This window comes from Polypterus senegalus, chromosome 7 (assembly GCF_016835505.1).
Source record: "Polypterus senegalus isolate Bchr_013 chromosome 7, ASM1683550v1, whole genome shotgun sequence".
NCBI lineage: Eukaryota > Metazoa > Chordata > Cladistia > Polypteriformes > Polypteridae > Polypterus > Polypterus senegalus.
In genome coordinates, this window is record NC_053160.1 from 138993117 (window position 1) to 139008651 (window position 15535).

The window sequence follows — 15535 nt, forward strand, 5'->3', positions numbered from 1 at the left end:
TAAAATTCAAGCATATGAAATGACTAGTCTGTAAGTATTATGGTAATTATTGAAGATTAAAGAAATACTGATGATTAGTTTGTAGAAAGTAAGTATATTCCCTCTGATGCTTGGGTAGAGATGTAGGCTACAAATCGATATTTTATAGTTAGTTTAGAAAGTCTGATTTAGATAATTTGTAATAATATTTTCAGAATCGTGTTCAAAATAGTTAAAAGGAGGTGTATACACTCCAATAAATTATCAAAAAATAAAATATGTGTCTCTCTTACAGACCTCATGTATTGTTTAAATTAATGACTTCAACACATTTTAGTAGTAAATGGGATTTTGCTCACGACACCACTGAATATTACTTAGTTGCTACTTACCATGTGAAACTGTTGGTTAAATGTTGCTGGCCAAGGTGAGCTGAAACTACCTCTTAAGATTTAAAACAAGGTTCTAAGTTGTAATGAATCCTGAGGTTTTGAAAAAACAGCACTTTACATTTAGACACCTCAGAATTCTTAAGATTTGTTGACTCCTCTATCAGGTTTTTTTCTGTTTTGGGAGAGGGGTTCACTTATTTGTGGAACGCAGTCATAAAAATGGGACACTTGGGAGTAAGTACAGATATTGTGAGATGCTGATGGCTGAATTTTATTTAATTTTGCCACATACACATATATTTTGTGTTGTATTTTAAATATTCTTCGTCTTTTTATATTTGTGTCCAGTGCAAAGCCTAAAACTACCAAATATTTCGCTGTTTTTACTTAAGCACGGCAGACAGAGCTGACTCTGAGGGGACACAATGAGAAATTAATTAATTTGATGCTGTAACTCTTAGAAGGTGTAAAGCAGGGAAGCTAAAAGCTCCACTCAAACTCCATTAATAGTAAACACTTTCCAAATTGTCTTGCATACTGTATATTGAATACATTTTGTATGCTTACTTTATTTTAGGGTTTTCCCTGGCAATTTTGTCTCACTTGTTTTGCTCCAAATTCTCGATGTTTTCAGCTAAACTTCTCATTCATATGATGGTGGCATGTTTCGGAACTCAGGTAAGACAGCCTCTTTTTTCTGTTTCCTGTAGCTCATTTAGTGTGGACTATAAAGGTTTCTATCACACTTTTGATGAAGCTGCTGTTTTTACACACTGTTAAGAAGCTGATTATTAAAAAGCTAATGGCAAATTTTAAAGTTAGCATTAATGTGTTTAATTTGCCTTAAGATTTGACTCCTCTCATTTAAAGATGAAGACATTGTAGTCTAATAAATAAGTATCCCTTCAGCATTTGTTGTTGGAAAAAAGTAATCTACTATTGTGGGTCCATATATTCATTTCCTCACCACTTTCTTCGGTAAAAGTCATTGTGGCATCAAGATGAGAGGATCTGACCAAATTTCCATTTCCCTGGTAAAGCATTCCACCTATAAGTGGAGGATTCCCATGACCAAGTGTGGTTATTCTTCTAATGTGTTCTAGGTCCTTTGCTTGATCTCTCTTGCTGGCGTGCATTTAATAGAGGGCTCCAAGAAGGCAGTTTCGTCAGATACTTAAACCATCGCAAATAACTAGCTTTGATCTATACCTGCAATTGCAATTGCAGTACTCTAAAGACCTGTTCAATCACTGAGGTTTACATTCAGTCATGGAGAATGATCACAGAAAAAATGTAATAACCAGTAATTAGCTGTTTTCACAAAATTCAGAAGTGTAACTTTGATGGGTAAATCTACTTTCTATTAGCTGACCAGTAATGGATCATGTTTATTGCACTTCACTGCTCTCACTTCCTATAAGCGATTCTTGCAGTATAAGCAATATTGTTTAAAAGTAACATAAAAAAGCATCATAAACTGGGCAAAGGTAGTAAGATTTTCATGAAGGAATTCATTTGTAAATAGCAAGTTAAGTGTGTTAACTTTTTATGCCAGTATGCACCTAACCTGTTTTTGCTTTCTTGTATACGAAGTATAGGGAAAGTATTGGAATCATCCAAAAATTTGATTTCAATATTTTAATGAATCTCCATATTTTAGACTTCCCTGAGTCTGAAAATACCATTTTTGGAATTATGTCTCTGTGTAATAATCTATACTAATAAAAGGCAAAGCTCTCACTCACTCACTCACTGACTCACTCATCACTAATTCTCCAACTTCCTGTGTAGGTAGAAGGCTGAAATTTGGCAGGCTCATTCTTTACAGATTACTTACAGAAGTTAAGCAGGTTTCATTTCGGAATTCTACCCATAATGGTCATAACTGAATCGTACTTATGTACATATATACATCCATAGCCAGCAGCTTTGTCACTGTGTGAGATGGAGTTGCCTCCCCCATCCCCACGCCTCCCACGTAGTTGGCTGCCTGCCTATATTGCGTCCCCCATCCCCACGCCTCCAACGTAATTGGCTGCCTGCCCATATAAGGCCGTCCATCGCTCCAGTCTCTTCATTCCCTTCCTTGCTTCGCCACGGTATTCATGTCTCCTTGCTGATAACTGCAGCCTTTTTATTTAATCCACGGCTTCTCCACTGTTTTATTGTGCTGATAACTGCAGCCATTTTATTTAATCCACTGCTTCTCCGCTGTTTTATTGTTCGTTTATTACACTTATAGTTATTGTGTAGGTATTTTAAACTTAGTTTACATTGTTCAGGTACCCATTTCTTTTACCGTTCCAACCGTACCCCCATTAACATGTCTATCGAAGTGATCACCATCGATCAAAGAACTGTCACTTACCAAGTGGTTTCCATGCCCGGAGATGGCGCTTGCCTTTTCCATTCTCTGTGTTACATATTGCATATCAGGCTCACTTTTGATATTCGAAGGGAACATTGGGTCTTATGTATTGAATGACTGGGACAGGTTCAAGGTGTGGACTGATGACGGTACAGGAGATAATTATACTACACAGGCTTAATGCTTAAGCCCTTCACCTATGCTTCTGCATGTGAGTTGATGGCTGCCGCTGAATTGTTCGGTTGTCGCTTTCAAGTGTACTGAAATGGCCAAATATTTTACCCCTTTGGAGAACCAGCAATGCCTCTTAAACTCTTAGATTCACAGGTGACGATTTGAGTAGTGGACACTTTGATGTTTATGAATGTTTCAACTCTCAAAAACTGGATGCGAAGTTATCGATGAAGCCGGTTGTATGCTTACAACGCTTGACAGATGCCGAATGTCACTTCAACATAAGTCCTGCAAATACTAACATAATTGAACCAAACCATGACACTCAAACCGATTATGACAGCAGCAATCCAAGCTGTGAGAAAACAGTAAAAAGGAGGCGTGTCAGATGTTGTGGTACATTTTCTGATGCAGCTAGATGGAAACAACTTTGTGACGCTGCCGCCAAATACTCGCAGAAAAATCCACAAGTTAATAGACACGCTGTCTCTAAATACTCGCAGAAAAATCCACAAGTTAATAGACATGCTGTCACTAAATACTTGCAGGCAAATCCACAACTTATTAGAGACGCTGCCGCTAAATATTCGCAGGCAAATCCACAAGTTCATAGAGACGCTGCCACTAAATACTCACAGGCAATTCCACAAGTTCATAGACACGCTGCCGCTAAATATTCACAGGCAAATCCACAAGTTAATACCAGGAATGCCTGTTAAACATCTTTGATTCATGAGTAGCGATTTGGGTAGTTAACACTTCGATGAATGAAACCTGTTACCTTTACAACCGTTGACAAACACGGAATGTAACTTGAACACAACACGTCCTCCAAATACGAACCTGATTGAAAGAAATAATGATAATCAAATCCTTGATGACAGCAACACTCATAACAGTGACAAAACAATTACATTGACAATCATGTTACATTATTTTAAAAATGTTTCCTTTTCTTTTTCACAACTTCTTTAACACACTACTTCTCCGCTGTGAAGTGCGGGTATTTTGCTAGTAATAATAATATTTCTTTGCATTTATATAGTGCTTTTCTCACTACTTAAAGCGCTCAGCAATTGCAGGTTAAGGGCCTTGCTCAAGGGCCCACCAGAGCAGAGTTGCTATTGGCACTTACGGGATTGGAACCGGCAACCTTCCAATTGCCAGTACAGATCCCTAGCCTCAGAGCCACCACTCCACCTGTGTATGAAACACGATAACTTGTGTACGCTTTCACTTAGGTCAACCAGATTTTGCATACAAGTATAAGTACAAAACGTAGATTTCTATCAGCTTTTGAGCTATTTCCACTTACCGGAAATGGTACTTTTTTATTCATGCAGCTGCAGAGTCCGATTTATTCAACTTTGATTTAATAATGATTGTTCAATATATTATTAATTTGATTTGTTTTTGATGGTTTTTTAATGTACAATACATAATATAAAAATATAATCATTGTCTTGTGGTTTACTCCTCAAATTTCCATCCCCATATCTGAGTATACAAGAAATTCTAGGGGAGACCATTCCCAATTATTTTTAATATTAGGGGGGTATGTCCTCTGCTCGCTTCACTCGCCAACACCCGGGCGGACACTATACGTTAGCCACTTCGCAGCTCTGCCGCTCATGTATGGGGAAGCAGATTGTTACATATGCATAATAGAACTAACTATTTTACATTACAGTGAGTAATTAACCATAGTAAAAATTAATAAAACGTAATCAATTCAAAGAAAATTATGTTTCATGTTGAGTTAGAGGTATTCTTTGCATTATACGTTTTTATTCTGTTTGGCTTTGAAATTAACACGCAGATACTTTTTAAGCTAAAACTTTTACTGTAAAACTTCAGTAAAAACAATATTTGGAGTTAACTTTTTGTCACTATCACATTGAATTTTGTTTCCGTGTTTGGACTTATATCGTGACAATGCAATGTATAACTGCCCATGAGTGAATATTGTTTCTTTCTCTCTAATAAATAAACAGACTTTTTTGTCCCTGTGATTTGTTAATTGTCATAGCAAAAGCTATTCTAACGGGAAACTGTAAACGTTTTAATACGAATGGCATATCAAGATCTCCTTTGGTGTCTAATGTTATCCGCGGAAGATGTACTACAGTACTTTTCTTGTCGCCTGTTTAAATTTTACCTGTCAGAATTGTTCGACCAATTTTGAATACAACTAATCTTGTCCTATTGCATAGCCCATCACTCATACATAAATTACGCAAGGATACAAATCTTCTTTCAATAGTAATTCGGCTGGTGGAAGACCAGATGGTGTTAATTTGTGTAGATATTCTATGGAATATTGTAAGTTGATGTTTTCATCTTCCGCAACCTCACCACCAACTGTTTCAGCATAGTCTATTGATACGCGTTTAACCAATTTGCAGTGTAACTGATCAACAAGTTTCGTGTTAATTCATTTGACTTCATCGTTTCTCAGTGCTAGGATTGCCCATTTACTCATTTCTTCTGCTGATATCCATACAGAATGAAATTCTTCAATAAGATTTAGACATAATAAGTCTTCTTTTATTGGGAACTTAAAATGAATCTCTTGGCAATAGTCTTGTCTCGTCTCAAGATTTTCTTTTATAGTAGGGAGATTTAATGTTATATTCGTCTCAACAAATGCCAGTATATTGTAATATAGAACACAAAATGTAAATCTTCTATAATCTTATAGAATAACTGTATCTGATATATGATCACCTAGGGTCATTTTATCTTTGCATTATTTTGAAAAGTTTTTTCATGTTTGCTGTATGTGTGTTATTAAGTTCCTGACATAAAATGAGTGGATATGCAGCATTTAAACTTATGGTTCATATTGTTAGTAAATTAAATATGTAGTAAATTAATCACATTACATCTACATTAAGTTATGTATACTGTCCAATTGTTGTTTATTTGTGTTCCATCGACAAGGGATCTGCTGTGCTGTTTACCATAACCACAGACTCTCACACATTAATTCTAAGTCAAGCTTTTGCCATTTCCTGTGTCAGTACAGAAACAAAGTTGCTCCAGTTGATAAGGCACACCATCAAACTTTATGTTTTCATCAGATTTAAAGTGACAAACATAAGTCATGTCATGTATTAAAATGGTCATTTATCTCTTTTGATCTTTGATCCATTTTCTCCTTTCTGTTCTATTAGTGGTAAGCTGTTGAACCTCAGACAAGGATTCCTATGTTTAGAACTTGAACACAGGCACATACTAAAGAGGCCCTTCTTTCACAATTCAGACATTGCTGATAACTGGAAGAGAGTTTACCCATTAACAATGCATCTATTAGAAAAAATATGTGAGTGTGAAAAAGGCTAATTCGCTGATAATTCTCACAGTGCCATCTCATTATTTTAATAATCACTCACCTTTATTAAACTCAGCCTAATTACAGGAATGTAGATAAAGATCTTACATTGCATAAAAAGTGACTAAGGTGCTTGCAGCTGTGACCCTCTTAACCCTCAATATTCCAAATCCCTCATAGTTACTAATAGATTGTAATGATACTGATGTATATTTCACGGTACAGAGAGTGACAAAAATCACTAGATGTGCCATAGGTGGGACCTTTGGTTATGCTTCATTATTTGTACTCAGTTATTACACTACATCTTCAAGACTGGCATGAATGGAGGACATAAACTAAACCTGAATTAAGCAGCTGTGCATGCTCACACACATACCCACAATTATTCCCAGAAAAATTCATTTAGATTTCTTTGGGATGTGGAAGAAAAAGCACACACAAGTAATATGTGGTAGTTCCAAGGGGAGAAGGTACAAGCTCTACAGAAAAAAGTGATCTGAATTCCTGTAGCTTTGAAACAACAGTGCTAACGTCTCAAACCTTATACTGTACTGTACATGACCAATAGTAAGATGATTAAATAAATAACATACTGTGCCTATACCTAGTTATTTGTTTATACCTTTAAGTATTTTAGCTAGCTGGTAATGTTTAGAGAATGTCACAATAACACCATAGACTGGAGGTTTTGCTACATACTGATACCATTCACCATCTTTACCCCCACACCTCTAAACAGATTCTCATTTACTGATTTATGTAAAGTCTTTTACAAATCTGTTAAATCATGAACACATTGCTTTTTTGAGCTGTAACAGACTAGTGATTGCCACTAGCCTTGTATTGTTTTAAATTCATGTATCAAATGAATGACTGTTATTAACAGAAAGATACAATTCTAACTACTGTTTGAACTGGTATAGATAATATATTTTTTGTCACTTACTATAATGCCTATTTTTCTGCTTATACATCAACACATTTTAAAGGTGAGATTATTAGCTTCATAGTTGCTTTCCCACAAATAATTGGAAATGGTGATCAAAAAAAATACATTAACCTCTTTGTAATGTTACTGTTTCTACTTAGTGTATATAAAAAAGATATTGTTAATATAATTACTGTAATTATTGTTAATTGACTGATTCAGTAGTCTTTTATGGAGGAAGATACCACATGCAGTAAAATGTCACACGTTCAATTTCTAGAATAGCAGATTTCTTTCACAAATAATTGTATTGCCGTCTGAACCAAGCAACTTCTTTATCAGCAGGAATATTCCTGCTGTACTTTATCACAAAACCTGATCGGTAACATTAAAGAAAAGAGAAGGATATTTTTACCAAACATTTTTATTACTGCTTGGTACTTATAATGTCTTTGACTAAATTTAGTAAATTGGCTGCTGAAGCAGAAACTCTCCATGTAGACAAAAGTAAATAATTATCCCTGGAAAGCTCAAGCGTGGGACTGCAAGAATAACTGTAAAGCATATAAACTAACTCTTTATTGAAAGATTTATGAGTGCAAGTTTTTGTTTGTTAATTCTGGTTGAATATCTCTGGTAAATGACAAATCAAGTCCATAGTGAACGGCACAAAAGAACATTCATACCAAGATGGCTGAATATGCACCTTTTTATACGTACCTGTATATGTAGGCTTTTTATGTTATCTTTTTCTGTAGAATATGTTGTGTATATTGTATATCAGTGCTGTCATTTATTTACCACTTTTAAATACTAATAAAATGAGAGTACCAAGTATTTGTGATACAGAGCAAATAAATAAAACGTAAAAAATCTACAGGATTGAATTGTTTCATCAAACAGTACAAGGGGTAAGTGGTGCTGCCCAGGGTGGAATAGAGTGCTTTTGCAGTTAATAAATAAATCCTACATGAGGAAAATGTTGACCCTGAAATCAAAATGTTAGTGAATAAACTTACCATGGAAAGCAATTTTACATACCTGTGCCATGTCCAAAAAATGCCTTCTACAGGCACTCCTCTAATAAAGTACCAGTATGGTCACTAAATAAAGTTACCCAGAATGCAAACTTTCAGAATAAAATTTAGCCTGTTTTTACCCCAGTGGTGTAGATTTGCATAATGGACAAACATTCAAACACATATTCAGCTTTATATATCATAATAATACATAAATAAGTTCAGAAACAAAAAGAGAAACAGTGAGAAATGCATACAGTACTCATTAAGAAAGTCTGGGATTTTAATCTTTGATATCTTCAACTGTGAAACAAATAATGCTTATCTTTTTACAAGATGATCAAAACAGCTTGAGAATTAGTGTCATTAAAAATTGTTCTCAGTATAAACATTTATTTTCTAGTTGAGAATAATTCTTGGCACATTCAATGTATATTTTAATTCATCATACTAAAGTTTGATTCTGTGTTTATATGCATGTGTCATACAATGGACTTGTTATTCTGCCCAGGGAGGGTTCTTACCTTTCACTCAGTCCTGCGGTAAGGCTCACTGACACCCTAAAATTGTGGATAGCAGAGTTAATAAGTGGATGGTGTTCTTCTACGTCCACAGCGTTCTGCATATATTAGGCTAACTAATGACTCTAAATTGGTGTGATGTTGATAATGGAGTATTGGTGTTACTTGAATGTAATGCATTGGATTCCATTTCCTATAAAATGTTGGTTTAAGGCTCCTACTTCCCAACCCCTTAAAATTGGTTTGGCCAGGTTCAGTAAATGGATAGATACTGCAGATGTGCATGTTAGGTTAACTGAGTATTCTAAATTGGTCTAATGTGGATAACTGAGTGTGGGAGAGCAGGTGTCCCGACCTTCAATACACTGATGCCAGTATAGGTTCCAATTCTCTGAGACCTATATATAGTTTAAGAAAAAGGATGCATAGATGAATTGATTATAATAACTATTACTTTAGTTTAATTTAAAGACACTATATGTTTTTGCTGTGAACTTGAGAGTTCCTGAGCAAAACAGTCTTCAAAATAACTTGAAAAGCTCACTAGAAGGGGGAACAGTAAAACCCCAGCGAGTAGCCAGAGGGTAAACATTGGATCATTATAAATAAAAGGATTTAGGTCTTGAAAATGCTCTGTTTAAGAAAGGAAGCTCAGATAGCCACAAAAGGGCAAATAAGAAGTTACCTAAAATAGGCAATCCCAAATCAAATGTGTCTCAATAAACAAATATAGAAAGCAAAGTCAAAACCAAAGCATAAGGGCAAAAATCCAGAAAAAACATAAAAAACCCACAATTATCAATAAGTCGAAATTCATCAAACTCACTAATGTCAGCGCATTCAGTGAAGAGGAAGGAAGTGAGCTTTTGGCAGTCCCTGGCAGTGGCGGCCAGGTAGCCCAGACTGTTGAGGAACTACCCATGAGATACATGGAACTTAGCAATAAATCCTTACATACAAAGAAACAAAAGAATCAACAACAGAATTATTTAAGGTTAGGGAGACATACAGGAACTTTTTCCTAGATTTAAATATCCTGCATTGCTGATGAGAATTGAGGATTTACATTTTTTAACTCTCCTCGCAAAATGAATAGACAGTACTTTATATGTCTCAAGGGAAAATTTAGCTTCTACAGAAACTAATGAAAAATAGACAAAAATAGACAGAATTACAAACAAGAATAATGATAAAAGAGTAGTCTCAGTGAGTCATTATAAAGACGTATTGCTGTAGGTATGATGGAGCCCAAGTAGTGTTTCTTGATACACTTCTGTTGAAAAATTTATTGATTGAAACTACTAATAAAAGTGTGTCAGAGAGAAGACCTGCAGCATTGTTCATAATGGTCATCAGTTTTGTTTCCATTCTTCCCTCTGGTACTACTTAGAGTGGGAGTGCATCTCATAACTGAGTCTGCTTTCTCAATTAGCTTTTTAATTTAGTGGGCCTCTCTTGAAGTGATGTTACTGGCCGAGCACACCACAGAATAGAAGTCACACTGTTCATCATAGGGTTATAGAATATGTGAAGGTTGTCAGAACCCACATTAAAGGAGTGAAGTCTCCTAAGAAAAAAAGGTCTGGTCTGCCCTTTCTTACATAGTCTCCCTGTATTACTAGACTAGTCCATCTTGTCATTGATGTGGCCCTCCAAGTATTTCTATCAGTGTAACACCTCCACATTCACTCCCTGAACAGTGAGTGGGCACAGAGATTCTAATATTGTGTTGAAAGTCAATAACCATTTCCTTGCCTTTGGTAATGTTAAGTTGCTGAATGTTTTGTCTGCACCACGAAACAAAGTTCTCCAAGTGAGTCCAATACTTATTGTCTCATTCCTCTTGTCAATACACCCTATTAGTGCAGAATCATGTGAGAATTTCTGCAAGTTGCATGGCCTGGTGTTATATTTATAGTCCATGGTGTACAGGGTGAACAAAAAAGGTGACAAGACTTTCCTTGTGGTGCGCCAGTGCTGTTCAAGATACCCCAGGTAATATTATATGTGAAAATCATAGCTGGTGCAAGCATACAATCTTCTTCTTAAACGTATTTAAGAGGTTAATTGTGGAGTTTACTTAGTGAAATCAATGGTCTTATATGTCAAGAATGTTTGATGGAAAAGCTAAGTTTGCGATTTCTTATTATGTTTACATCTGTACTATACTAACAATTACAATTTATGATAAAACCTTATTTGTGGGGGTAGGCAGGCATGGGAGAAGGAACAAATATTTAATCATTGTAATGTGCTTCTTGACCTTACTTGTTGTCTCTAATGTGGTTGTCAACTCCCTGTAGACTCAAGTCTAAAAAGACACGAAATGTAACTGCCTGCTGAGAAATTAATGAGGAGTATATGACGCAAGTTTTATATGGAATGTTTTTGAGCGATAATAATCAGGAAAAAGTCTTGTATTTGAGGCAAGTTGGCATCTGTTAAATTTATTTTTATGAGCAAATATTTTGTTTATAAGACCATAGCTTACAGCAGATTTTTTTTCCATAACACTGGCCATTAAGATGAGCTCAGACTTTTCAGATTGCATCTATAAACCAGACTGCTTGTAACAGCACTGATTTTTCTAAATTTTTGTCATTATTAGTTTATAATAGCTTTTTCCTTGTGAGTTAATATTTATTTCATATTGTCAGAGAGATCCTTCCAGAGCTCTAGCACCATGACCCTGAGCTAGATAATGTGTCTTTCATAATGGCTAGATATATGTATTGATCATATTTTCTTCTCATCTGGCAGACATCTTATTATTTAATGATATCAGTGCTAATCCTGCTTTTGTGGCTACCAGAAGAGTGCTGAATAACGTCAACTTTCATGGCAAAGGTTGATGCCTGTAAATACCACTATTTAAATCTAATTTATATATTTATTTTTGTAGGCAGTTTTTCCAGCTAAGTAAAACAAATCACCTTCTTACAATGTGTATGACAGAAAAATATAATGAGGCTCTGTTGGCTCTTAGACATATAGCAAATCTTTTTTTTAATGTGTTTTCAATTGGTGACGTACTGCAGATTTTTTTAGCAGGCACCACTGATTAAATGCATAATCTGTTATTTTGCTAAATGATCAATAGTAGATCACCTATGTCATGTAATATCAAATTAATTTAAAAAGACTCTGACAGATTTGTCTGTCTTATTCATTAATTCATTTGTTTTCAGATCCAACTAATTCCACTACTGAGTGCAGGCCTAGAAACAATTGATGAGGCACCAGATTATGTCATTGAACACTTCCACACCCACACAAAACTGGCTAAATCAGAGTATCTAATAAAACTGATAGAAATTGTTATATTGTTGTAGGAGGAAACCAGAAGACAGCCATACAGTCTTAGGGAAATTATGTAAACTTTACCTGCACATTATTTGGATCAGGATGTGAACCAGCTTTCCCTTAGTTGTATCACAGTGCTTATAAAAAGTATTCAGCCCTTTGAAAGTTATTATATTTTATTGATATATAGCATTGAGTTGCAGTAGATTTAATTTGGCTTTTCTGACAATGAGCAACAGGAAAAGACAACTTAGAAAGGGGTAATTGTTTTTATAGGCATTGTACGCAGCACCAAACCTGTTAAGTTTTGAACAATTTTAGTGACATTAATTATCACTCTTTGTCTGTATACCTGTACCTCAGCCACCTATGTACATATCTTACCATCTTATTACAGTTTCTTCTCTTCTGTTACCTGTACACTATTAGTTAATGGAATCCTTTCTCATTAGTTAAAAAATAAATATAATAAAAGACATCTGTCCACTTTAAGCAGTAGGAGCTTTATAACATTTTTTTCTGACCTTTAGCTTGTCTGCTTTATTATTGGTCTTGTGGTAAATAGAGGGTTGATCTTTAGAGTTCTGGTGCATCCTGTTTTGTTATATGGTTGCAAGACATGGACACTATCTAGTGATCTAAGATGAAGACTGGTATTCTTCGGTACTGTGTCTCTTCGGAGAATCCTTGGGTATCATCGGTTTGACTTTGTGTCGAATGAACAGTTACTCATGGAGTCCCAAAAGAGGCACATTACCTACATTGTGAGACAGCGTCAGTTATGGCACTATGGCCATGTGGCGCAATTCCCCATGGGTGATCTGGCTCACAGGATCTTCACTGTTCAGGACCCGAGTGACTGGACCAGGCCAAGGGGATGCCCAAGTAACACCTAGATAGATAGTCATTTCCGGGGTTGGGACTGGACCATTTGTTTACATGGGGGGTGTTGCCAACCAGGATCCCGAGCTGTTTTGTCATGTGGTGGGTTCAGCAACCCGTTGTACCAGTGCATGCTCCCCAATCTGGCTTCACATTTTCCATTGTGTTCTTGTTACTGACTCTTCTCCTGACTCCACACTCAACGTAGGCCTGACCAGTGACTAGATCCAAGGACATCCAAGGAAAAAGCTCTAAAGTCAGAAATGAACTTTGGAACCCCTAAGGCCAACCATCTAGCACTCATTATTGTAGGTGTCTCTACAGTCCTGAGTCTCCAATGTCTCTAGTGTCTTGGTGGAATGTAACACTTTTCTACCCAGAACATACTCCTTCTTTAGTCTTATAAGTGCCCATAGTACACACTTTTTGATTTAGGGGTGTGGCATACGACCAGGGCCCTTGCCCGACTGGGATACCACCACACTGGAAGGACTGGGGGAAGGAGCATATCCAGAGCAGTACCTCTCCCAGAACACTAGATGACCGCCCCCCTGTGTTGCAGTGGTGCCTTGGACTCCAGGGCTGCATGGGAGTTGGAGTTGGATCTGTGGATCTGTGGGCACTGCCAGGGGGTGCTGCAGCAGCAGCAACCCAGGGGGGCTGCCATCTAGCATTTCGAGGAAGGTACTGCTCTGGATATGCTCCCTCCCCCAGTCCTCCCAGCATGGTTGTATCCTGGCTGGGCCAGGGCCCCGTCATATGCCACATGGCCCTGTCATATGCCACACTGCCCCTCCCTCAGCTGAGCCTTGAAAAGGCGAATTGGCTCATCCTGGCTGGGCAAGGTCCCAGTCGTATGCCACAGGGGATGGTAACCCTTTTGCGCAGTAACCCAGTTTCTGTATAAGGATGTCTTGCAGCCCCAATTCCTTTCTATTCTATTCATAACTTCCTGCAGTAATTTTTGTTTATGGTCCTTAATTTCTTCCCTGTATTAATGTCATCTTCTTGGTGCAGCAATTTTATTGCATTATTGTTTTTTATTATTTAAAAAAATCCCCATCCATCCATTTTGAATGCACCTAATCCAGTTATAGGGTTATAGGAGGGCTGGGTCTTATCCTACCAATATCAGGCACAAAGTAGTACCCAGCCGAGGACAGAATGCCAGTTTGTCAAAGTGCATGCTCACACACACCCACATTTACTCACAAAGAGACAATTTAGTTAATGTTATATGTGCATGTTTGATTAATGTAACACTTACTGTACATATTTAGGAAGTGGGATAAAAAGCAAACTACATAGAGAAAGATGTACACAGACTTAGGGAGAATGTACAAACTGAGCACAGTCATTCACCACTGTGCCACAAAGCTGCCTAAAAAAAATCATGTCAACCAATTTTTTTTGTCAAAGATTTAGTCATCAAAAATAAAACTAGATAATGATCAACTTCAGTTGATAGAAAGTGACATTGACAAAAAATTAATTTTCATCTCAACCAATATAATTTCTAGGCCCACTGATGTGGCATTCATTACTATTTATATACTTTATATCAATAATATTTTAGATTGTTTTCTAAGATGCTTTTCGGTGTACCCATGAAAGTGTTTATAATATCTTTATAATTAAAAAACATTCATAGACTTGTACCCTCTGCTTCTGCTAACCCCCCTTTAATTCTTAGTAGGATATGCCAGCAAGGAAACCAGAAGATGATTAGATACATACAGTGAGAGGAAAATGTATTCATATTAAAATTCAGCCTTTCCAGGAATCACAAAAGTATCAGGAATAACTGTCAAAAACATTTTTGCTGGAATTAATTCAATATATTTATTACACAGTAAGATAAGTAGGCTCTGAATAACAGGCATCCCTGTAGCAGCCCTAAACTCAAAATGATGTGGACTGGGAGATAGATACAAAAATTAGAAAAGTATAATTGATAACACAAAAATGGATACAGCAAGGTACAAAATAAACAAAGTAAGCACACCCTTGTTACCTTTATATGCCTACCTACTGCATATGAGCTCTGTGCCTTGTCTGCCATATAGGAAAGCTCATTAACCTGCCTCCCAGAAACTACCTCTTATACGCACAGCCCTTCTCACTTTCTGTCCTCCCGCTTTCTCATTGTCTCACAATTGGTGATCTTTTTCCTGCACCCATGAGCTATTTCATAGCCTTAAAGGCCCATAGCTTTCAAGCAGAGCATCAGACAGCTCTGTTGAAAGTTGGGATGTTTTCCCACTAGCAGTGATGGAATATAAGATGTCTTCTCTGAAAACATGCTTCTATTTCTGTAGCCCCTCCTGAGCATTACACACACACACACACTCATGTGCTCTATATCCCAAGCACAGTATTCCTGCTATTGTACTGGCATTATTAATTGTGTTGCCCTTCGACAGTCTTTGAACTACTGGGGCTTTGTATGGTTCTGTTCCCTGCTGCACTGCCTGAATGCATCCTGACTCTGACTGAGCTCTCCATTACATGATATACAGCAAATATTTTATATTTAAGAGTGTTAGGTGTTGTGGCCTACAAGTCTGATAACCACGTCATTTTAGGTTCAACTCCAACCAATATCTCATTGTAACTCTGAGTAAATCCTTCG

The 15535-nt window shown here is 36.7% G+C and overlaps 1 protein-coding gene across 1 annotated transcript in view; it reads left to right on the forward strand.

Moving 5' to 3' along the window:
* adgrv1 (adhesion G protein-coupled receptor V1) overlaps positions 1-15535 on the forward strand; it is a 669968-nt gene that overhangs the window by 420916 nt on the left and 233517 nt on the right. Inside the window, exon 83 of the mRNA XM_039759338.1 lies at positions 949-1049. Coding sequence (XP_039615272.1) covers positions 949-1049 — 101 coding nt within the window. The remainder of the gene's footprint in view (positions 1-948; positions 1050-15535) is intronic.